Source organism: Diadema setosum, chromosome 7, assembly GCF_964275005.1.
Source record: "Diadema setosum chromosome 7, eeDiaSeto1, whole genome shotgun sequence".
Lineage (NCBI taxonomy): Eukaryota > Metazoa > Echinodermata > Echinoidea > Diadematoida > Diadematidae > Diadema > Diadema setosum.
Window position 1 is genome coordinate 4,849,031 of NC_092691.1, and position 25,242 is coordinate 4,874,272.

Consider the following 25,242-nt stretch of genomic DNA (forward strand, 5'->3'; position numbering starts at 1 on the left):
CTCTCGTGTTCGATTGTTGGACGTGTCCAAATTAGATGAACGCGTGTCAAGGTATTGTCAAGGCATTATCAAGATTACTTCTTTCCTCGCTGAATGGACCATCAAAGTCGAAAATACGATCACAATCATTGTGCTAAGCGCAAATGACACTGACCGATGCATATTATTATGAGAGCACAAGCCGTTTCATATTTTTAAGATGATACAGGTACCACAGTTTGCAATTGTTGTGGAGTAAATTAAAGGTATTACGCCTGTCATGACGCCATTTCATGTCCAATCTTTCATCGGCTGTTACTCCACTGACGTTCAAAGTCTGCAGGATTACACGAAAGAAAAGCTGGGGTAGCCAAAGGGGGCTTTAATAATGCTGGAATTGTCGCCAAGCTTCTTACAAAGTTGTACTTCCGCAGCTAGCTACTCTGAGCCTGCGAGCAGGGGCCTGTTCCCATCTTCGCTGTCCAGTCTCTTGTTGACATCATGGTGAGCTTCGACCGCCAGATGATAAATCCACGCCCCGAGGGGTCCGCCCACGAATGGCCCTAAGACTGGAATCCACCAGAATTGATCCCCAGATGGCCTGATTACAAAACAAACAGAAACCAAAACAGAAAAATCATAAAAGAAAACATTACAATGCTAACAAAAAAAAAATGCTGATCTTATAATACCCTCAATTGGACGACATATTCATTGAAGATTAATACACATAATATTTTTAACGAGTTGCATCTTGGCTCAAATAGAAATATTACATCGTGCGATTTAAAATAAGATTTTGATACGTAGCAAAATAGTCAAATCTTTGCTCTATGTTAATCAGATACCGCTAGTATGATGTTGGGGTTGTGATGTCCGGTAAATGAAAATCAACTTACTTTCATTCCATAAAAGCAAAAAAAAAAAAAAAAAAAAAAAAAATGTTACGAATTGCACACACGTCATCAACTTATCAGTATGATTTCTGGGTCTTTGGTGTTTACATAAAATACGTCTGGCCGGCTAGGGCTTATATATACCGAACAGTAAAAAAAAAAAAAAAAAATCGACGTATTCCCCCAAAAGTGCAATTAATTCTGGGATGCAGTCGCACTGACATTCACAGACAAATTTTCTCGAGTGAATCCGCACAAAACACAATTAGGAGCTACTTCTGGGAATATAAGAACATTACCTACGGGGCATAAACGTTTGCATTGATCGGTGGTGCCCGCCAATTCTGGAGTTGATGAAGACCGAGGGAGTTTAACTGTGCGCCATGATTGACGGAATTTCTTAAGTGCCACGAATTGTCAGTGGCGTTTTACGTTCGACACCACGGAAAGTGCACTGACCGCCCTAAACGTCTATTTGTTCTTTACTCTTTATGGTGAGCTAATGATTGCAAATCCGGGAAAGGGAAAAGAAGAGAGAAAATAAACAACAACAACAAACTAGGAGGAGTATTCTGTAACCAGAAAAACAAACAAGCAAACAAACAAATATGAAGTCTCATTCTTCTTTATGCTACAGTCTTTTGCTGTAAAGTAGAGTGTTGGTGTGTGTTTGGTGTGTGTTTGTTTGTGTGTGTGTGTGTGTGTGTGTGCTTGTATGTGTATTATTGCATTAGTTGATTTTGTGCGCACATCTGTGTGTGTGTGTGTGTGTGTGTGAATGCGATTGGGAGGGGGAATCTTCCCATGATCACAATCAGATACCCAACCTACAGATTTCACTATTAAAAGAAGAATAAAAGAGACCATACACAGTGGCCCCCCAAAAAAAAACGAAAAAAAAATGTGTTTTTTCTTTTATCTTTCCCACTGACAATTTGCACTGGAATTAGGTATCCCAGCTCGTAAAAAATCAACTGATGGTATCTCTAAATCTACTACGACGAAAGTTGGTAAAGGTTTAAAAAAGAAATAATGCCAACACCTTTAGGTTAGTGAGCTTCTTCACTTGTTAATTTGCCAAAAATCATCCCCCAATGGAAAATGCTAAGGACAATGACTACGAATTATTATCACAAAGTTAATGTAGCGTGTGGGTGGAATTAATTTCTGCTCAGTTTTGTCTGTTAAATGAATCACTTGTTTATGCTTCTGACAACGAGAGTAAATACCCATATGGAATAAAAGTCCTCACAGGCTGACGAAAAAAATATATCACAGATGACTTGGACGTTTTGCATTTCTTTTGTTGTTGTTGTTGTTGTTGTTGTTGTTGTTGTTGTTTTAGCAAACACACCAATGAGATTAAAAATGAGTTCCTTCAGAAGGAGGCAACACCTGATACCATTTGATAATGCAGTGTGTCAAATCAAATGCAAAAGGTCTTTTCAAAGTGTCTTTAAAATGATGCCATTGCTATCAAGACGAAAAGACAATGATTTCTGTGTAGGCAGAACGTAACTAAATGCGAGAGGATACGTGATGTAACCTTGTGGGAACTCCATTATGAAATATGAGACAGCAATATCGATGAGAATACTTGTTATTATCTCTCAAGTGGTCAGGTTTACGTACGCTAGCCACACTTCTTCGCCGTAGCCAATCATGGCCGTGAAGAGCCGAGGGCTGAAATCTCGCGCCGGATTGATGGCGTAGCCGGCGTTGTAGCCGAACGACAGCCCGATAGCCATGAGAAGGGCGCCAACTAGCGCCGGCTCGAGACCGCTCGGCGGCTTGGTGTTGTACTTGTCGAACACTGCTGATATCCCGCCCACGAGTAGCGCTGTCCCAACAACCTGTTTTATTTTTTACGAGAGGACATAATGATAATGATCGGAAAAGATATAATGTGAATATCTTTCTGGAAGGAAAACAAACAAAGAATGAAGAGACTACGGTAGGAACACGACGAGAATGACAAACTTAATGATATCGTTCAATACGAGTGTTGAGTACAGATACAATAGAATTATAACCTGTTAAAAGAAATCTGTACTGACATTTTCTAATTGTCTGATAATTCTAATATACATTTTTTGATGCCTACTACTGGAAAGAGAGGATTGTAAAACCCAGGATAAGCCTGTAATGATTTTTTGAAAAAAAAAATGAAAACGAGCAAGCCATGGAACGATCCACACAATTTGGCCTACGTCACAGGTGCTCTTGGTGCACAACTCCGACATTAGCAAGACGAACTACATGATGGCAATTTACTGATGAAATCTCACACGAAGTACTGCAAAAGCTGTTATTTAGTATAATTGCAATATGGAACTATAATAAACATGTTAAACAATATCTATTAATCTTTAAAAGCAATCTCTTCAACAGCTTTTTATTTAGATAAAACTTGTGGGGAAATTCCAGATTATGCAAAATGAAATTGGCATCGTTATCCGAACGCAAACTGGGCCAAATGCGCGGCCAATTGCGCGGCCAATTTTAGTCTGGCTTCCAAACCCTCTGCCTGTATCTTTCGCTATTCAGGATATTAACCCCCTCAACGTCGAAAACTAGTATAGTTTAAGGTGGTTTTGTCCTGCAAAGGATTTTTCCTTCGGCAAAGGCCTTTGCACGAACGGCGACTTCGTCGCCACGGAATTCATTTGGCAAAGGGTCTGAAAACCAGACAATACCAATACTGTAAACGGGGTCAATGGCACAGCGTAACGTTACATACCCCTGCTGCCAGAACTTGAAGAAAGTCCAGACGAAAGTCCAGACTCCAGATCTAGATCTGGACCCTTGTTCTGCAGGCACTGTTGTTCCTGTGCTGGATTTTTCAGGTAAGGTATCTGCTTTATGGATTCCCGATGTTTTGTAGTCGAGATAAATCTCATAGTGGTGTTATTTACACCAAGGACTAATGTTAGATCTAACAGTTTGTTTCAGTAGGCCTACGTACTAGGACCCATATCTCGGAAGAGTGGCGTGACCACGTAGATTCTAACACAGTGTCGCCGCTTCGCGATCCCAGCGCTGGTGTAGGTATAGTGCTAGCGTACTTCCGTATCCATGTAGATATCTCAAAATTCACCTTGCCAAATGGCACCAAACTTACGGGAAATACTTTATGATTCATATCCAACAGCTCACGTTAATTGGAAACAAATCACATGTCGGGAAGCTTAAGTGTAGATGTCGACTTTCCTGTCGGCGTCGCTAAAAATAATCTGCTCTACGACTAACACGAGTGATTGCGGCCAGGCCTATCTACCTAGAGTGTCTAGAATCTACCTGCCGCGCACGCACAGACTGAAATTAGCCATTTAATATCATGAGACAAATCTTTCAAGTAATTGGGGGCAATAAATAAATTTACAAATTACTTGTGGTAAGTTGAATGAAAAATGTAGTTCCTATATCACACAAGTCGCAAAAGTCATTACACTTTTGAGTTTAGTTCTCGCGTAAATTCCCCGTTCGCACAGTACTAGTTGGCTAACAGTTCTAGATTGTGCATCTTGCGTTCGCCAAGATCTCTCGCGAAGAGTGAGTTTTTTTTTTTAGTGACGACTTGAAAGTCGACGTCAATATTGATACTTCTCGATTACTGATTTCGTTCAAATATAAGAGAATACTTTGAAATATGCTATGAAGTATATCCTGTAATTTTGGCGCGATTTGGTTTAGTGAAATTTGAGATATCTACATGGATAGAACAGTTATGTACACAAGCGCCGCCTGCTAGCTAAATTAGGCCTAAGCGTCGTCTGCTACTCGATACGAATTAACGCACGCGTATGCGAGCACTTGTAATCAGTAATAGTGAGAGCACCTGTGACATCATAACATCCGGGCTCGTCAGCTCATTAGCATAATTCTCACCTAAAAAGTTCCATTTTTAACATTAAATTACGGACTTAATCGTTTTGAAATTTTGATTCTGTTTGCACCGCTGGGTCTTTTAGAATTAAAAGAACAACATATAAAAAAAAAATTAAAAAACGGTACAATGCCCTTTTAAAGGAATGGTATAGTTTTGGTTGATATGGAGATTCAGGGTTGAAGTTTTTGCGAGATAATTAAGAACCACATATATAAAATTATTAAAGAGCATACAAATCTTAGAGGACTTACTTTATTTGATTGAAATTGGTTTTTAAATGGCTAAGATATTCAAAAACAAAACGAAACAAAGCGGTCCTAAAAAAAGGTGAATTTCAATCCTAATCTCGACAAAAACTGCACCATTCCTTTAACTACACGCTTTTGTAGTGAGAAATCACTGTTGAAGTCACGTCGTCTATTGTTATGAGGAAGAAGAAGAAGAAAAAAACACATTCATTATACTCCGCCCGTCATGTTGATATCATAGAACGCAGTTCTGGCAAGCATTTATCTTTACCTTGAATTCCTAGAGAAGATTAGTTGTTAACAAAAAAATAAAATCAGAAGAAAGGAAAGAGTTACATCAGAGTCTGTATTGAGTTATTGGTATCATGCAACAAAGCTACGCTGCATTTGGGGGGGGGGGGGTATTATTATTACCTTAACCACATGTTCAAGGCTTAGACTTTATATGCTCATAGAATGAGCAAATGTCTTGGATCTTTCCGAATTGAACCAAGATAGGCGGCACTACAAAGTACTTTGAGTGATCGATCACTTCGTATTGAACTATATTCCCTCGCATACTTGTTACAAGTTGTTTAAGTGCTATGTCACGTGGATGCATCCAGTTTCTGTATACCAACTGAAAAATATCGTTTTCATAAAGGCGCGTGTGAGTTGTCAAATAACGTGGCTTTGCGTCTATCCATCTGCCGCTTTGTTTGTGTGTGTGTTTATTGTCTGTTTGTCTTTCTGTATTTCAATTTCTTTTTTCTTTCTCCCCCCCCCTTCTCTCATTTTTTTTCCAGCTCTCATTCTCTTCCTCCTCTTCAAGAAAGTTAGTTTGAACCGATGTGTGTGTATAATGTTGCGTAGTTTTATGCCACTGAAATGAACTGGGTGAGACATATTATCTAACGAAGGCTTGACCACTCATCGGGTTTCGTCGTTGGTGGCGTGCACACTTCAGACTCACTCTACAGATTGAGCAGATTTAGCCGGATGACGTCAGTCCGGTGCGAAGGCACTTAAACTTTCTGCCTATTACGACAGACCCGACTAAAAAAAGATGCAATCTCTAACGGGTATCGGGAGAATCCATCAAATTACACAAAGAAGTACTGAATTGATTTCATTCATGGATCGTTAGCATCGTCAACGCTAAATCATTTGAACTTTCTAATCCATCTTTATCATTGATTTATCATTCTTCCATTCATTCATTCAAATATATTTCTCAATTCATGCACTTATGCGTCTATTCATTCGTTAGTCCATCCATTACTTATCCGTCTATCCGTTCCCTATACATCGACCTGTCCGTTTTCATCTATCCATCTATCCATCTATCTATCTAAGTTGGAAGGGTGAATATTCATCCCCTCTTTCGTACCTGGTCGAAGAAACCGGCTTGCAGGGTGAGGTATGGTTCGGGGTAAGTGGCAAAGATTCCGGCAGTCAAACTTGTTCTGTTGCTTCCGCCTTCAACCTTATTGATTGCATCTAATGAAACGAAGATAACATTTTAATTACACATCTAAAAAAAAAGAGAAGAAATCATCTTTATGAAAGCAATGACAGACAGCTTCGAAATCACTGTCTGTCTGTGAGGCAAGAAAGAAAGGTTCTACAATCACGACAGTCTTCTTGGTACTGTACTAGGAGTTAGACATGAAACAGAGAAAGAAAGAAGACGAAGAAGAAAGAACGGAGAAGTTAAAGAAGAAAGATATCACCTATCATATATCACCAAGAGGAAATGATACAGAGATCGACAAATTTGAAGACAAAGAATATTGGACTATAATCTTTTGATGATGGAGAGGAAGAAGAAGAATTAGAACAGGCAGTAAAGATTTAATCAAGTTAAAGGAGAAGAGAAGGAGAAGGAGAAGGAGGAGGCAAAAGTTGGAGGAAAATAAAACGAAGAGGAGATAAATCAGGAGATAAAGGAGGAAAAAATCATGGTATAGGGAATAGGCATTGCACCAAAATCTTTAAGCTAGGCTTTTTGACTCTCCATTTTGACAACTGTTATGTATATTGTAATTAAACGAGCCAACAATTTTGATAAAGTATACTTGTTCAATAATTTGACCCCCCCCCCAAAAAAAAAAGAGATATCGAGAAGGTTTGTGTAAATATCCATCTAATTTTGTTCAACTGATTTTCCAGGATTAAAGAAGACAGGAGGAAAATGTTATCTCCCCTTCAAATACGTGAGGTCGATTGCACTAGAAAGCAAAATAACTAACACGCACTGCCTATCATCGAAATAAACACTTGCAACCTGTTAGTCCATCGCCTTAAACTCTAAGGCGAACAGTGTCGTTATTTGCATTATTTGCCATGTTGTAAAAGTTAACTCGTGATAACAAATTTGCATATTCATCACCATTTACTCTAATCAAGTCACGTGCCTAGGTAAACTCCGTACACCACAGAAGCCCCGAAAAAGGCCCCGACGAGCTGAGCGACACAGTACACAGGCAAGGCGACCCAACGTAAGCGACCCAGCGTGCACATGCCAAGAGATACGGCTGGATTGACGTGTCCTCCTATATGAACATATACAGCGAGATTTAGTACAAGACCCTCCTTAAAAAGGTGGAATCAATCATAAGTGATCTATGCTCTCCTTTAGGATGAATAGAGACAATAGATGTTGAAACACCGTTCGGCAGAAATATTACAAAATTTCTCACTGGATAAAGATGAAGCATTTGCAACTGAGAGTGCATAGACAGAGGCACGGTGCAAGTAAGCATAGTGAAAGAGATTGAATAAATCAGCAATCTTGTCATTTTGTTTCTTTAAATTTCTGGCATCAAGAAATGATTCGTTCACCATCCAGATTTATTAGGCAAATACATTTTTCTACATTACAGTGCTATTCACTAATCTTCGTTTTTAATCTCAGTTGAACTGTAACAGTCCATAGTCATTCTGTTTTGTTTTGCTGTTCACTTTAAAGGGGAAGGCTAGTAACTGATCAGTGGGAATCAGTGGAAATGCTGGGAGATGATTGTTCCAATCCTTATGGGATTCATTCAAGAGTTCATTGTATATCTATTGTTGTTTGAAAATGATTTGCTTCAGAACGGTCTCATATTCAAGTAATGTGCAGATTAATGCTCCGTCACTGACCAGGGACGCTAACCTGGAAGCATTAAACTGCACATTACTTGAATATGAGACCATTCTGAAGCAAATCATTTTCACACAACAATAGATATACAATGAACTCTTGAATGAATCCCATAAGGATTGAAACAATCATCTCCCAGCATATCCACTGATTCCCACTGATCAGTTACTAGCCTTCCCCTTTAAGCTGGGCTTGAACCAATTTCAAAGCAATCATACGTTTGATAATAAGAACGAAAAAGGTAGAAACTTCAGATAGCATACACTTCGCTCATAAACCGAATGGAGGGACGAGTTTAGGCCAAGGCCGGCCTAAGCTGCTGGTGCATTTACCTGATACCCCGCCGGATGCGTAGACCGCGATGGTAAGAGCGAGGGCATAGCCGAAGTTGATGGAGAGGAAAGACCCCGTAGCGTTGCCATATAGCTTGCTGAGAGTAACCTGTGCTATGGCTCCGTCGCCGATCAACTGTAATTCAATAAGACCGATTGATTTATTTGGCCCCCTTAATGCAGGGGGTGATAAAAGCAGAGGCAGCTTGATGAATTGTTATTCCAAGATTTGTCAATTGGAGGAGCTGCTTCCATGACAATTCTCTGTGCAAGAGAATGTTTAGACGTACGAATGTGTCCTTGAATATGACTTCTTCTAAACATGAAATTCAGCATGTTCAGCCTATACACTTCTGAACCGGTAAGACTGGCTTGTTGTATTAGGAGTTAGATTCAGATCTGAAGACAAAAGAGCATAAAAATGTCCTCTGTCATAAACATAATACACACCAAAGAGTAATTTCTAAGCACTGTGATTTGTGTAGACTGAAATCAAACAGGACTTATTACAATGAGATGGTTGGTCATTGTCCTCAGCGTGCATGATTCTGACACATGAGTTTTTAACCATCTCCCAGCAGTTGACAAATCTGCAGGTTAAACCACAAGTATTAAGGCTTGGGCAACCAATATTTGTCGTGGCTGCGGCGTACTAGTATCGCTTTTACCGATTTCCATCTCTCCCTCCCCTCACTCTCTGTATTTCTAGATGTGTGTGTGTGTATGTGTGTGTGTGTGTGTGTGTGAGAGAGAGAGAGAGAGAGAGAGAGAGAGAGTGTGTGTGTGTGTGTGTGTGTCTGTGTGTCTGTGCATCGTTTACGTCGGAATCAGAATACCATTCTTGGTTGTTGAACTACACACGCGAGTTTAATGGGTCTTGGCATTTATTATCTTGTCTTAATTATTAGTTTCATGATATAGGTTTATACTTTACTTATTTTAACTTGTTTTCGCCAGGTCGACCATGCCTTTAGAGCAGGAATTTCAACCTAGCTCTGGTATCTTCCTTGAAACAATTGAATAATCTATTGTTATACACAAGAGTGCATACATTGTAATCCCAGTGTGTTTTAACTTAAGTATATAATTTCACCTCCTTTTCTTGTTTCTTTTTCTCTAAGTAAATAGTCATGTATGAAGATTTTAATTTGCAAAATGTGAAGTATTGCGCCGTGGTCTAGGTCTTGCAAAGAAACCAGTATTAATAGTGGCTTAACGCTGTGCGTGATTGCGTCAAAATGATGATGGTAGGGATATTATTTCTAATTTTGGATGCTACGGACATGACGGAAGAGAAGATAATGTGCGTGTGGTAGTAATGCAATCCCTTCTGCAGTACGCGTGGTATATATTAAGGAATATGTTCTGAGTGGTCTTGCCAGTATTGGCCAACCAAAATAGATGCATTGAAATATGTGCAAGCTTTGAAAAAAAAAAGTATTGGTACTTTTCCACTTCGTTAATCTGACTTAAAGAAATAAAAAAGGAAAAGATGTCACAGTTGTATCCATTTTCTAGGAGGATTTCATGATTTCTAGCTGCTTGAGAATTATTTTCGACTGGGAGAGAGAGAGCGCGTCATGACAGGTAAAGAAAGATGAAACAGCAACTTCCGTAGTCATGGCAACCACTTGAGACTTAACTCTCGAAATTGAAATCTGACATTCAGATGCGCATACACAATATAAGCTTGTCTGCAAAATGATGAGTCTGCCTTAATATCTTGCGAAGTGCGGAAAGCAATCTTAGATTTTCTCGGCCTCCCTAACCCCACCCTCTCTATCTCTCTCTCTCTCTCTCTCTTCCTTTTCTCTCTTTCTTCTACCTCTATCCCACTCAAGGTCATACACATACACATTAATGCATGAGGCGCAAACATATATGCATGTACATCTTACGTCTATTTTAATATAACATTGTATCATATAATATCACAGGGCGGAACGCTTACATTTTTCTCCGATGACCCGTTCTGGCCACTATAGAAATATTTGAATCTGAAATTTTGGTGGCTCGAAATAGAAATGTATTGGCCCGAAATAAAAGGAAACGGAACAATTCATACTGAGTCTTAGTTGCCCGATCGGGCCACCAAAAGATAGCCTTTTTGGAAATTGTTAGCCCGACATTAAGTTTTAGTGGCGCAGGACAATGGGCAGAAGAAAGAAAGGGAAATTTTAGGTGTCGTTGTATGACGGTGGAAATTGGTTTTAAAAGTTAATAGCCTTGGGGGTGGGGGGGGGGGCAAGGAGGCTCGCCCCCCACTTTTTTGCTTCATACAAAAGAATGCATAAGGTGTCACCACTTTGGGCCCCCACTTTTTTGTTTTTACCCCAAAAGTGCGTAAATGGCACGAGAAAGGATTGGAAGAAATAGACTGTCCAAGAAAGCCGGAAGTGGTACCATGCAGAAGTTGCGTTGAAAACTTTGGTTTTCTTTTTGTTTTTGTTTTTGCTTGTCAGTTGATGAAACCCGGAAGTGGCACCAGATGTCTGAAGTCCCCCCTCCCCCCCCCCCCCCACTTTTGACTACGTGGTGCCGGTCATGTATACTACAACGAATATGAAATAATCTCTATTAGATACACCGTATAACATATCCAGACCTCAATCTAGTCACAAACATTTTTAAGATGATTGATTTCCTATAATTGGATGACGTGCTGTTTGAAATGGAATGGACCAATGTACTTGCATGGCGACGTTCTAAACGTCATGATTTAACGTTATTCATACCAACCACAAATCTCACAGCACAATCACAAAAATCACAATACATGTATCACCAAAAAAAAAATGCTAATTAGAAATAGAATACAATAGAACATGTAAGAGCAAAGATTGTTACTTCGTGTAAGGGAGAAAAATAATATTCTCTATACATTGTAAGAATTCATTATGATGGAAACCTGGAGAATGAGTAGCATATTTAAGGCAGATAAACCGATAATCTAAACGCTCGATCTTGTGTTTGCTTGTTGTCGTTGTTGTTTTGTTTGTTTGTCTGTTGGTGTGTGTGTGTGTGTGCGTGCGTGTGTGCTTTCCTAATCTCGATCAAGGCGTACAGAAGAAATAAACATACTAGGAAAGAAGCAGTAAGTGTTGAACACACGTGTAAACAGGGGAACATTGCAATAGCATTTTGTTAAAGAAGCACCGAAAATCAAATAAAGTGGATGTAGGAGGAAAACAGTCCCAAGTAATAGCCTCACCACCAGCAAAAATGTTCCTAAGAGTTCGGCGAGGAAGCACTTCGCCAGTGGGGAGCGGAGCAGAAGTTTGGCGGTGAGAGGCCCGCTGCCTTCACTCTGTATACTGCTGCCACCTGCCATGGCGAACCCCGTCTACGGTATCCCGCAACCGTGTGTAATAAGTGTTATCCTTCTCTCGACATAGTTCTTCCCTTGATTGCTGTTTGAGATCTTTAACCATGGTTTGATTCTATAGAATGAAAAGAAAAAAAAACACGCTGTCGTGGCTGTGTTTAATTGTATTCCGAAGTTCACCCTTAGGTTAGGACTATTAGTTTTAACCTGACTTTTGTACGTCCTTGGTGTATTTTGAACTTTACTACCGAGGGGCGGGAGTTGATGTTTACCTTGAAACGGAAGAAGGTCACATGACCTCATAAAAGGTATATCCCGTGACGGTGCGAGCTTCGCGTACGCGGCTTAAGAATCGAGTCATTATGTCATACATACACCCATCACTCTAACGTGATCCCCAGCAATAAGGATTTGTTCTATGATTCTGAACATTGACGGTTAAATTTTGAAACTAGACTCTGATTTGGATCAGTGTCCTTCCTTTTAAGTTTATCAAGACCAGCAACTAAAAAAAAAAAAAAAAAAAAAAAAAAAAAAAAAATGTTCTTGCCAATGTAGGCCAACACGCCTTCAATATTGTAGTGACGGAGTTAAGATACAAAGCGAGAACAACGCAAAACTGGGATGGTTCATTCACTAGTCTAGAGACACTGAAAGAACCAGACCTTGGGTTGCATGATCATAGACACATATTAAACAGTGCGTGATCTTTGCCTTCTTTTTCTTCTTCTTCTTTTTTTCTTCTTCTTCTGGTTAGATCTGCCTCCTTCGATAAGCTGGAGATTCTTTCAGACTTTTTTTTTCACAATGAGAGGAATTAAGTGATGCATAACATGCAATGAATTTCGACACTATCTTTCTGAACATGCAGATATACGTCTGATTTTGTGTGAAATCCCCTGGATTGACATTTTTGCACAATTCGATGGTATTGGACAAATTTGGTGAGAAGTTGCCTCTTGGGCTGTGTGTGCTTCTTCAATTGGTAGGTGCCGTTTCTTAGCAATAATATTGCTGTACACATGCACACACACTCAACAACAACAATAACAACAACAACAACAACAAAAAAGACACACACGCACAAACATACAAATACAATGGTGTACACGATGATATTGAGTGTTCGTTTGTTCAAGAGCAAGGTCAACGTATGTGCATAAAGCTTTAAAACCTTCTTCAAATGCAGCACCCCCCCCCCCCCCCAGCAGTTCACCTTTTCCATGCAAACACACTAGAATAGAACCGACAAGTCAATGCGGCGGATAAGAATAGCGTGCTGGCGCCATCTATCAACAATTCTTGGAAAGAGAAAAACCCTGGTCTCGATGTTAATATAAATGCTTGCGACAAATAAACACGACATCATCGCAGACTCGATCCCTTTGCTCTCTCCACGTACGCTGACATTCAGATTTTGAAAGAACATTTAGTTTAACCCTTCTCAGAGAAATTAACCTATTGCCGAGCGCATCTGCCCAAAAGGAACATGGTTCCAGTTTGAACAATGAATAGAAGGTCAATGAGAAATCATGTGTATTTATCAATTGTCTTACCGATTTTATATTTGATATACATTGCATATTCCCTTTATGATGCTCTAGTAAAGTCACGTTATTACTTTTGAAAAAAAAAAGTCTATACACACTCACCTTGAAAAAGACAGAATGCCCTTGAAAAACGTCAGGGACGTCAGTTTAAGAAAGAAAAAAAAATATCCAACTAACAGAAAGAAAATTGCAAAGTTCGAATTTAGAAATCTTCCTTTACTATGACAATATGGAAGAGGATAAAGATACGAATCGAACTTTCGATTTTCGAACACACGTCAAACTTCTATTTTCAGGCAAATAACTCTGCTTCGCAGTTTGATAAGCTTAGATATAACTTGATCAAGCTTCGGGGGTGAAGGGTTACGTTGTATTGTCTTCTTTTCAGACGAACCGTTATATATTTAGTGATTTTTACAAACCCCGAGGTCAATGAAATTCTTTTGTTCAAACGTTCACTTTCTGAACGAAACAAAAAAAAAACAAGTTCTATTTACCACCTACAAAGTGCAATACTTTGTCAAAAACTCTGAATTAAGGCCAAAAATCAAAATATTATCAAAGAAGCAAAATCTAAAATAAACAATAAAGAACAGTACTTAATGCATATGTAAATGGATGTATAATAGTATAAAACAATGTATACAATTCCTGCTATTTCTTCAACTACTTCTACTACTACTTGTGGTAATCCTTCTCCTCCCCCTCCTTCTACTACTGATACTACTGCTACTTCTACTACTGCTACAGGTATAATACTTTTACTATCATCATGATTGTTACCTACTACTTCTACTTCTACAATTCCATCACTTCTGCTACGACTACTATAGGCCCTACTATACCACTGCTATTTCTACTATACTGCTGCTGCAACTATCAATGTCATTACTACTACCACCTTACTGTTCCTACTACTACTTCTACCGCTACCAGTAGTACTTCTACTACTTCCACCACCACCACCACTACTACTACTACTACTACTATTTCTAATAACAATAATAATAGTAATAATAATAATCATAATAATAATAATAATAATGATAATAATAATAATAGTAATAATAATAATAATAATAATAATAATAATAATAATAATAATAATAATTATAATAATAATAATGATAATAATAATAATAATAATAATAATAATAATAATAATAATAATAATAATAATAATAATAATAATAATAATAATAATAATAATGATAATAATACCGCGATGTCTCCAGCTACTGCTAATGATACATAATGCAATTCTGGAAATGGTTGTAACGCTCGAAATAGTGTCAATTTTTCTCTTATCTAAACCATCATATAATAAAGATTGTCAACTGTTAGCAATGTTAGTAAGATTGATGGTGTTAAACCACCTTTCAATAATTTTTTTTTTTTAAAGTCAACAAGGATTTTGTACCCAGTAATGATTTTAATTAAGATAAACGTGCCACACATTGCATTGATTTACTTTGCGTAGTCATAGCGACGGATGTTTTCACGCCATTTGTGATATTGACACCTCTGTGTAACTGCCAGTAAATTTGTTTTTCTAATTTTAGCTGACGGCAGCTGGCCTGCAAGACAGTTCTTCGAGGAACTCTAAAGGAGGCACTTGAATGTCGATTTCCACGAAAATCGATTTAGAGGGGTATGTCAGGATTTGGAGTACAACTTTCTAGAAAAGTTAGATATACCTCGTCATTACACCAAATATATGTAGGTAATCTTGTTAACTCTCTATGATATTGAACCAGGTGAATTCTAAGATGTTGGAGCAGGGGGAGTCCTATTATTGTAATGTATAAACAACATTAATGATCTAGTATTATAGGCCAGTTATTTCTCTGACGGAAATACTTTATTATCGTATTTTCAGCAATGAAGGGGATTTCCCATCCTATCTAAATCGAATCAGTTGGTTTAAGCATTATTTTTCTTTCTTTCTGCTTGAGTCCGATGAACGCAGATCTTTCCTGTTAGCGACCGGTGCCTTTAACACAGAACATTGTTTTGATTGCCCGAGTATTAAACCCTGATGATTACCCTGGAGTGGTGATAACCCCCCCAAACCATTCAATATGACTGTGTTGAGAACCCGTCGATAGCAACAGCCCAGGCGTGTATGCCCATCACCTCTTCATTTGCTTTTGATTAGGGTACCGCGACGCTTTCTGTCAACTTGTGGACAGGCCACGCCAGTAAGATTTTGACGAAATTATCATTTGATAATCTCGTTCACCGAGAACTTGATGTGCGAATGATTTATTTCGCCTGCCAAAGGCTTTCGGTTCATTGAGGAAAGTTACGGTCTAAGCGACCATGGCAATTATTTACACATCCCATTATACCCCTCCCCTTAAAAAGCATTTATAGAGAATAAATGAAAGATATCCGCACAGCTATTGGTGTTGATGATAATGGTGTTCGTGGTAATGGAGGTAGCAAGAGAGTGCATGATTCGGTTTCGGTTGGTTTGTTAAGGTATTTTTTTTCTAATCCAGTCTAATCCATCCATATTCCATTTTCTCGATCGTTGGAAAGTCTTGCCGATTTGCATAGTGGATGTACGATAATGTCGCCACCTCCTCCTAGGGCTCCTGATAGCCAACATAAGTAAAAATCAAGGAAGGAAACCTATTTCCTACGGAAAATGCCAATTTTTTATACAAGGTATATTAGCAGAAACTTAAGAAGTTTAATCATCTTGAAGCAAACTGCTTAAAAGAAAACATGGTCATAGATGACTATTTCCAGTTTACCCTATTATGCCAATGAGTCAAATCAATGTGCACAAATTTCACAAGTATTCCTGCAGACAAGAAATTAATTTGGTCGCAGACGGTTAATACGTGCAGAAATGTGAATTTGTGTTGTTGCTTACCACAGTATGTGCAAAAGAATGTACGTGTGTGTGTGTGTGTGTGTGTGTGTGTGTGTGCGTGTGTGTGCGTGTGGGTGTGGGATGAAACATCGAGATTCTTTACCCTTGCCATATGCTGGCCGCGGTGTGTTTATTTTTCTGTCAACATGTGACATACCTTTATAGATCACTGATTAAGACATGTGTTATAAACATAGAGCCTTTCGTGACATTTGGAATTCCCGTTGCGATGGATTACCCGTCGGGTACTGCAGACTCATCTACCGTCTCCTGTCCTTTCTCGTTTTGAATCGTCCGGGCGTCGTGGCAAATCCAGAAGCCTCTTTTTTTATTGAGAAATTTGAAAATGAGAGGTGACAAAAAAGAGGGAAGCTTGGACTGAGAAGGAAATTGAAATGCAGACCTTTTTCTCCCGCACTCTCCTTTCGTATTTCTTATTCGTATCATTACAGGCGTCGTGTGATTACGGGGACATTCAGTCCGGAAGGGGGGAGATGCATTCATTAAATAGTGATTCGCAAACATGATGGAAGTTTTATCACTCGGATAATGCCTTCCCCGCGTTGCAGCTCGTAATTTTTATTTCGCCGGCTGAAGTTTCTCCAAACCTTGAGGATAGAGGTAGCAAAATGTCACGACCCTTTCGATTTCCTTTCCCATTAGTCTCTGTAATTGTAAAATAAATTGTTAGGAGAAAAGGATCAAGATTCCATTTTGACGATGCCAGTTTGAAAGGTGTGTTTACAAAATTGATATAAATACATAAAAATGCATAATGTTGCGTGTGGCCACTAACTCTTCACATTTACCTTCAAACGCACATTTGTACGTCCAAATATTTGGAAATATATCAAGTTGATTGCCGTGGGACCCACGTGAACACAAAATTGTTGACAAGACGTCACTATACCCTACACCAACATGAGCTACACCTTATGACTAGCATCTGTTCTGTCTTTGTGCTGTACAAACACTGCTGAGCATGTACTAGAGGTCAGCTAGTATTCATTACTTCTCCGCACACTCGTGCAGCGTTCAGTTGACGTTCAAAGAGTCCAGCAGCTACAATCCACGCTCCTGAAATAAAGACACATAGGCTTTCAGTTGCTTTCTACACTCAAGAGTTTTCTTTTACAATATTTACTAACAAGAACAGTCAAACCTCCCGTACCAAAGTCGAATGAAAAGGGACCGGCAGGACTGGTGCTGATTTTGTTAAAGGGAATCTTTTTTTTTAAGGGTGGGTCATCACAAACAAAAAGGAAAAAAAAAATCATCTTCCGAGTTTTTACTGCCACCTTTCACCCCAAAGTGCCCAGACAAGCACAAAAACAACAACAAAAAGAAATGCACAATATCCAAAAGAAAATTAAAAGGTGGATGGGTTAAACCCCTAAACTCCAAAACAAAGCAAAGAAAATAAAACCCGACGAACCTAAGGGGGGGGGGGTCAAACCGACTACCCCACCTACCACAGTCCGAAAACAGCAAAAACAAACAAACAACAACAACAACCCTCGACTTATATTACGTGGATTTCGACAAACGCAACATAATTAACATATGTTTATGTCCACTCAGGTAGAACACTTCTTCGAATTAGCCAAGTTTTCAACTTGCGCGAGGTCCACTTATTAAAGCGAGGTTGACTATACTGAGTTTGTTGTCCGATATTAACCTGTTCCGTAAGATTCTGAAAGCCCCGTGGGCTCAACACCACATCATCTAGGTTCCTGTATATACGTGGCTAAAGGCATTTCTCGGAAGTCGGGGCTGGCGGGCAACTGAAGCGAACCGGTCTCATGTATTGGCTGTGCTTGCGTGCACGTGATGACGTGTGAGTATTTTCGGAGACAAGGAATAGACTGATCTGCAGACGAATTGCATTAACTGATTAATGCATGTTAACATATTGTACAAAGCAAATACACGCACACAAACACACATGCATGCACAAACACACACAGATAGATAAACAGCAAATGCATTGCCGTTGGGATGACAAACTAAGCCAAAAAAAAAAAAAAGCGAGGGGATAATACAAAAAAAAGAAAATATATAAAAAATCATTGTTATGTCAATTAACTCATAATTTGGGGTATATATTCTGCATAATACACACGTACATACATACATACATACATGCTACATACAGTAAAAAAAAACACAGGAGAGAATGCCTAGAGTTCTGTGGTGAGCCAGAGAACCACCGATGACGTCATACATGATTTGAATGTACCCCTTTAAAGAGTAGTACATAGACCGAAGTCATCGAATCACCCAAAGGACCGGTACTCCAAACCCAATCACCGTCCGATTCTCAGCTTAAGATGTGCTACAACAAGTTGTTGTTGTTGTTGTTGTTGTTGTTGTTTCCGTTTTTTTTTCTTTTAAGAGAAAGACAAAATTCAAGAGTTTCATTATCTTCATTCAAGAAGATTTGACGCCATTCTGAGGAGAGCTGCAGAACAAAGAGAGGTAAATACCCACGATTAAAATCAGCATTGCAAACCAGCGATGGCAGAATCACGGCATGGAGATTGGTTTGGAGATTATCGCCACATGGAAGCGGAATGACAGTGATCAGAACATTTTTAACCTTGCGCTCCCCATGGTGCCTCGAGTAAGTCTTGGCCACGTTCGACAAGTACTTTGCTCACAACTTGACCATCTAATTGCAATAAATGTACCCGAATTTCAAAAGATTATCATTATGAATTTCACAAAATATCAATAAATGTCTTCTTCTTTTTTTAAAACAATTAAGTACCATTAAGTGGTCCAAACACATTCACACCCAGCGGGATGCACATTGCACAATTGCCCGCAAAATATTGTCCACTTTGCTTGTTTTTTTTTTTTTTTTTCATTTTCCCTCTTTTTACGACGCCATTCCTAGGCTGACGTTCAAGCATACGTTTACAATGTATGGCCTGCTGCATTTCCCCTTTGTAAATATTTCTTTTATTCTACATTGAAAAGTCTTCTTTGATAACATATTTGCATGTTCTGTTAACATTGTGTTCTGCTGTCAGTAATGTTGAAAATTAATTATCAATCATATCATTTTGTACTGGAATGTTGAAAACTGCAGAAATAAAACCAACCAAACGAACAAATATCAACGCATAAGCTGCGGGGGAAAAGAACAGAAAAATCAAAATTCTCTGTCATACATATCATGTCAGGAACGGTCTTACTTTCCACACTATAATTGATGGCTATGATTTTTTTTTCTTTCAAAGTAATAATGGTTGGATCTGCAATGTTGTTTCTAGCAGCTATGGTATACCAAGGGACATGAAATCGGTGGAAACCCAAGTTCCTCAGACGTGGAGTCGTCGGGCATCGCCGTCACAATTGTTATGCCCAGGGACCGTACCTGGGGAGAAGCTAGAAAATTAATCTTGAAACATGATATCGGCATGGACATTGTCCATCTAAACTGTCTATTTTCACCAAGAATCTCGACGAACTACGCCTTCCGGTAGAATGACATACTGGAACATTTTGACATTCCAACAGAAAGATAGATAGATAGATTGGGAATACAAATATACAGTCAACTCGCTTTGGTCGTCCCAGACCAAGTTTCAAACTTGGCTAAGTGGAAGAAAATTCCCACCCAATGTGGATATAAACATGTTTCAATTTTGTTGTGTAAGTCAAATTCACTTCGTCGAATGACTTTTGTCAAAGGATCTTTCATCGATCCCTGTGGATTCCAATTTTAGGCAAAGTTGACGGTAAATATATTTAATGAACGTATAAATGCATACATAGAGTAAATGATACCCAATTTTGCTCCTGTTGCGTTTTGTTTTGTTTGATAAATGACTAACCCATGCAATGCTTCCGCGTTAAAACAAAAATTGAATAACAGAAAGAAATATAACAAAAGGAAACAAAGCAAAACAAAACAATGAGCCTGAAATCAAAACCCGAAATATTTTCGTTGATTGGGCCGAGATATGATTCTGATATTCGATAGATATAACCTGTCAAAATACGACTTGTCCTTTCCATCAAATTGTACTGACTTGAGCTACTTTCAGTTATTATTGTTCTGTTAAAGGGGCATATACTTGGATAGAAAGACTCATTGTTATCTTACAGTCCAGACAGAGAACATTGCATGCCCTTGTACTGCTAAGGTGAATGCTTTACCATTGTCCTAGTAACCTCGAATCTTTTTGCAACGGAGTTCCCGCGTACTTTCCCCTCTTCTTTCAAAGATATCGATTCAGTCACACGTATAGGGTTGTATAGAGCACGCATCTCTTATTTCTCAGCAGCAGTTTACAATTTAAAACGCCCGAAATAATAATAACAACGTGAGTATGGTGCGAAAGAAATTGCTTCACTGTATGTGTCACTATCAACACCTTACACTTTTACCTGTTATTGATAGCCACGCGAGAACACACACACACACACACACACGCACACACACACACACACGCACACATTATATTAGATATTCATCTATTCATCTATTCCTGTATTCTCATTGGCTGAAAACGTAGCTTGAAAGCCTGAGATATAAGGAACAGAGACAGGGGGAGACAGAGAAGGATAAAGAGAATGCATGAGAGGCGTTAGTTGGGAATAAGAGAGATAGACCGAGAGAGAGAGAGAGAGAGAGAGAGAGAGAGAGAAGGGGGGGGGGGGCAGGGAGAAAGAAAGAAAAACAGATGCGAATAGACCACGGCCAGGGAAACTTGAGGCAACTGAGATAAGATTGCAGTAAATGCCTCACTGCAAAGTAGATGGAGTGAGGGGTACAATTTCACCGTAATTCAATTACGGCGTCAATTCATGTTCAAAGCAAGCATATAATGTTCGGATATTTTTGCCTGGGTGTATGTTTTTCCTCCAAAAATAAAAACAACTACTACTTATACTACGAAGACATGTATTGGCGTTAGCCTATGCCATTTTGGATGCCATAAACAAAGTGGCACCAAAAGACCTGTTTATCTGGCATGGCTGTCCTTGGTTTACTAATGCTATAACAAGGCTTGTGCCGTGCTTCAGAACTCTGATGGAAGCACCCGACTCCTCCCCCTCATTGCAGTATACCGTGTAGGCTCCTAGAATTTGAGGGAATTAGCAGATAGTTCAGGGTCCAGTTTAATGTCCCCCTCTTGCACGCAGTCTGCCAGGGTACACGTCACGAGACAGACAACCCACAAGTCATAGAGCCCATGAGTCAAACAGCCCACGAGTCATACAACCCATGAGTTCGACACTATTACACAGCAAACAAGGCCCACAAAACCGATACGTTAAGCCCCGTTTTGTGATATCGAACTAGTGGGCTGTTTTTATCTAGTGTCGAACTCATGGGCCCTATTTGCCTAGTGTTCAACACTTTGGCTTAATGACTCGTAGGCTGTATGACTCATGGACCTTCTTTTTTTCTCGATATCGAACTCATGGGCTGTATGACTCGTGGATGTCGGTCTCGTGGGATGACCCCGTATGCAAGACACTAAGTCTTTTGACAAGCCACCATTAAGTTAAGATACATTAAGTGTCGTCCTAACAATGACGTGCACACTCCATTTAGTGCTTTATCCTATCTGGCTGTAAGTGTCCATTTATCCGCTCTGTGTAGCAGTACAACCTTAACTGTTGCCGTTTTATGTCATCTCTATGTTGGGGCTTCAAAACTGTCCTCATATTACGCAAGGCATTTCATGCAATGGCACACACAAGATCCTTAAGTGCTGCGTTATCTTATGCTGTGTTGTGATACAGGTGTCATTGATATCATAGGCCATCGTCTTTGTCTGTTTGGAATAGAGCAGTAGACCAATATTTTTGCAGGCCCTTTCCACTGTCAGTAGTAGTTTCCCTGCCTTCTCTGACGTATCTGAAATCAAAGCAATATCGTCAGCTAAGTCAAGGTCAGTGACCATTACAGGTTGAACCAGACGACTTTGACGGAGCACGAATGTAAATCCAAGATCCTCTTCCTTGACATTGATGACATGCCTCATAGCATAGTCAAGGGCCACATTAAACATGAATGGTGCTAGTGTGTCTCCATGAAGTACCCCAGCCGCTATTTCAAAGCACTCTGTCTCTCCATGAAGCGAGCAATCCAAATCATGCGTCTAGGAGTAAGCCGTCCTGATTGCTTGATCTAGTTTCTCATGTCATAAGCACGGAGTTGTCTTAAGGAGCTTCCCTCGATGGTTGGTATCAAAGGCCTTCTTGAAAAATAATGAAAGTGATCACTGCAGAAAGGCCCTCTTTCTTGCAAGTATTCTCCAAAATGTCAGGTTCTGTCCGACAATTGATCGTTTCTGTCCCTGGCAGTGGATCCGTGAAGGGTTTGATACGCTTCGTGATCATTCTATCATAATGTCTTGGCCATGACTGAGTTCAAACAAATCCACAGTTGTTGTCGCAATTGTAGAAAACCCCTGACTTTGGTACAGGAATGATGGAAAATAATATAGACAATTCTACTGGCAGCTCCCCGTCCTCATATGCAATACAAACTGCTGATGAGTTCGAAAATGATGTCATCCACAGGGACATATTTCAGCTCTTCAGGTGTCACCCCATCTTCTTGCACTTTATGCATGCTTCGTTTATTTTCTCCACCATGACAGACTGGGATTGTTCTTCGTCCGGATATGTCATCGATGATCTTCGACATCAGTTCATACCTTTGATTCCCGCAGTGCTAGCCACAGAAATACTAGCCAGTTTGTCCTGTTCCGATAGCGAATATAAAGAACTAAACATAGACACACTGTAATATGACCCCAACTTGTATGGGAGTTTACAAAAAAAAAAAGTGTGGGGGGGGGGGGACTGTTACCTATACAGATGTCGTTACAACGCAACAAGGAGAAAATGTATTGATTGCTATAAACGCAGCCTTTCTCCTGCCCACGAATTTAAACATTGTTACAATAATCTTTTTGCCGGCCGATCAATACCCTCGAAATTTTGCCATTCGAGCTCGTTTAGGACAGATAAATGGTCTGTTGTGTTCATCGAATATGCCATTCTGCTGCAGTGAGGAGGGGAAAGTATCATATTTCATCTAAATCAAAATCGATTTTAATTCATGACGCAGAAGCACGTACGGAGAAAAAGTGTAAGTTCATATCTTCGAAAGATTTCAGCCGCAAAACGTTATGCCATCAGTGCCTATGTTTATGGACTACAGTCTCAGAACGCTCCGTAGTGTTCAGATACTCAGGTACAGTAAGTGTTGATTTCCTGATTTTATCGGTCTCCGACCTTTTTCTGTGCTTAAATAGCTGAGGCGGTAAATGGCGCCGGCACACTAAAGCGAAACATGGATGCAACGTGACTCCACTTCATCTACACAAAATCGTGTATAAGTACAATTCTTAAACGAACGTATCTTAGTATACATAATACACACAAAATAAGCACAGAATACGTACAAATACGCACAGAACCAAATAAAAACGCATGAATGTGTTACACACACACACACACATATATATATATATATATACATACATACATAGACACTAATCTATATGCGTGTGCTTGTGTACATAATGATTCTGTATTACAAAGCCCTGAAAACTCGTTAGGTGTGATTTCATTTAAAGGTAGGGGATACCTTTTACAGACCTCCCAAAATGCAGCAAAACATTAAATATGAACCTCAGGGGACTTGTTTAGGCCACTGCTGAGAAATTTGGAAGTCAACAGTTATCTACAATTTGAATTATGCACAAAACTCAACTACTCAGTAGTTCTGTGTGTCAGCCACACTTAAGCCTTTTTGTTGCAGTCTTCTGTATTTTTTTTTTATCTATAAACACAAATCTAAAAGTATAAGAGCTGATGTAATAACATATAGAGTGTGTGGCAAGAATGTATATAGAAATGTTTGTAAGTTTTGATGAACTTTCTTCACAAAATATACATGATGGACACACATGCAGTGCATGGGTCTGCAAAGGTAGCCTAGTAATGTACTGGAATTTACGGTGAGCCCCGAAAAAAAATTCAATTCAAAATCTAACGGTCAATAAAAATGTACTAAATGTTACCTTCCACTTTCAATACTTTATGGGAGTTTCTAAAATGATACTCTCTTCAACATACCACTGTATTTATACAACTCTTCATTTGAGGCGTGCAAATGGGATTCCCTACCTTTAAATAATAATCATAATAATAATAATAGTGGCTACTTGTATGGCGAACAGGTCCACCCTTCAGTGCTCATGGCGCTTCAAAAATGAAAAGATATATGTACATGCATATACATGTTCAAACATGTCAACAAAGAAGAGAATGGCAAACAAAAACAAATATATACCAAATAAAGAATACAACATATACCAATAAAAAATACGGATGCTGTTCGTTATGCCGAAGGTACGCTATTCCGAAGGTTCATTATTCCGAAGGGTCGTTAATCCGAAACACACAAATTCCCTATTCCTAGAGGTTCGGTAATCCGAAAATGAAAAAGGGTTCGTTAATCCGAACATTTGTGGCGTTATTCCGAAGGTTCGTTATACCGAAGATTCGTTAATCCGAAAATGAAATTCGGAACAATGAGCCTTCGGAATAACGAATCTTCGGAATAAAGAGCCTTCGGAATTATGAACCTTCGAAATAACGAGCTGTAACCAAGAAATACAATATTGTTCTGAACATTAATGACATGCAGCAATTACAGTCCTCAGTGTAAGAAGAACAGATAAGTTTTCAGTTTGGATTTGAATGTCTCTGTAGATGACAGTTGCGTTGAACTGAATAGGTAACTGATCCCACAGTTTTGGTCCCATAACGGAGAAAGCACGCTCACCCCATCCATTCATTTAAGGCAAGTTTCTGAAAAAAAAAGAGGAGATCTATTGACTTGATATGATATATAACCCGGTAAACATCATTGTCAACAAGAATTTATTAATGGAAAACAGAAGAGAATGTTTGAAAGCTATTATTAAAAAGAATAGTTACTTAAAGCTTCTTGATGAAAATTGGGGATGGTTTAAT

General features: G+C 39.2%; 1 protein-coding gene across 1 annotated transcript in view; it reads right to left on the bottom strand.

Moving 5' to 3' along the window:
- Positions 1–417: 417 nt before the first annotated feature.
- The window catches only part of LOC140230593 (aquaporin-9-like), a 34,356-nt gene continuing 9,531 nt past the window's right edge, over positions 418–25,242 (bottom strand). The window contains 7 exon segments of the mRNA XM_072310735.1: positions 418–580; positions 2,508–2,728; positions 6,382–6,491; positions 7,409–7,546; positions 8,469–8,604; positions 11,680–11,740; positions 15,062–15,132. Of these exon segments, the coding sequence (XP_072166836.1) occupies positions 418–580; positions 2,508–2,728; positions 6,382–6,491; positions 7,409–7,546; positions 8,469–8,604; positions 11,680–11,740; positions 15,062–15,132 (900 nt within the window).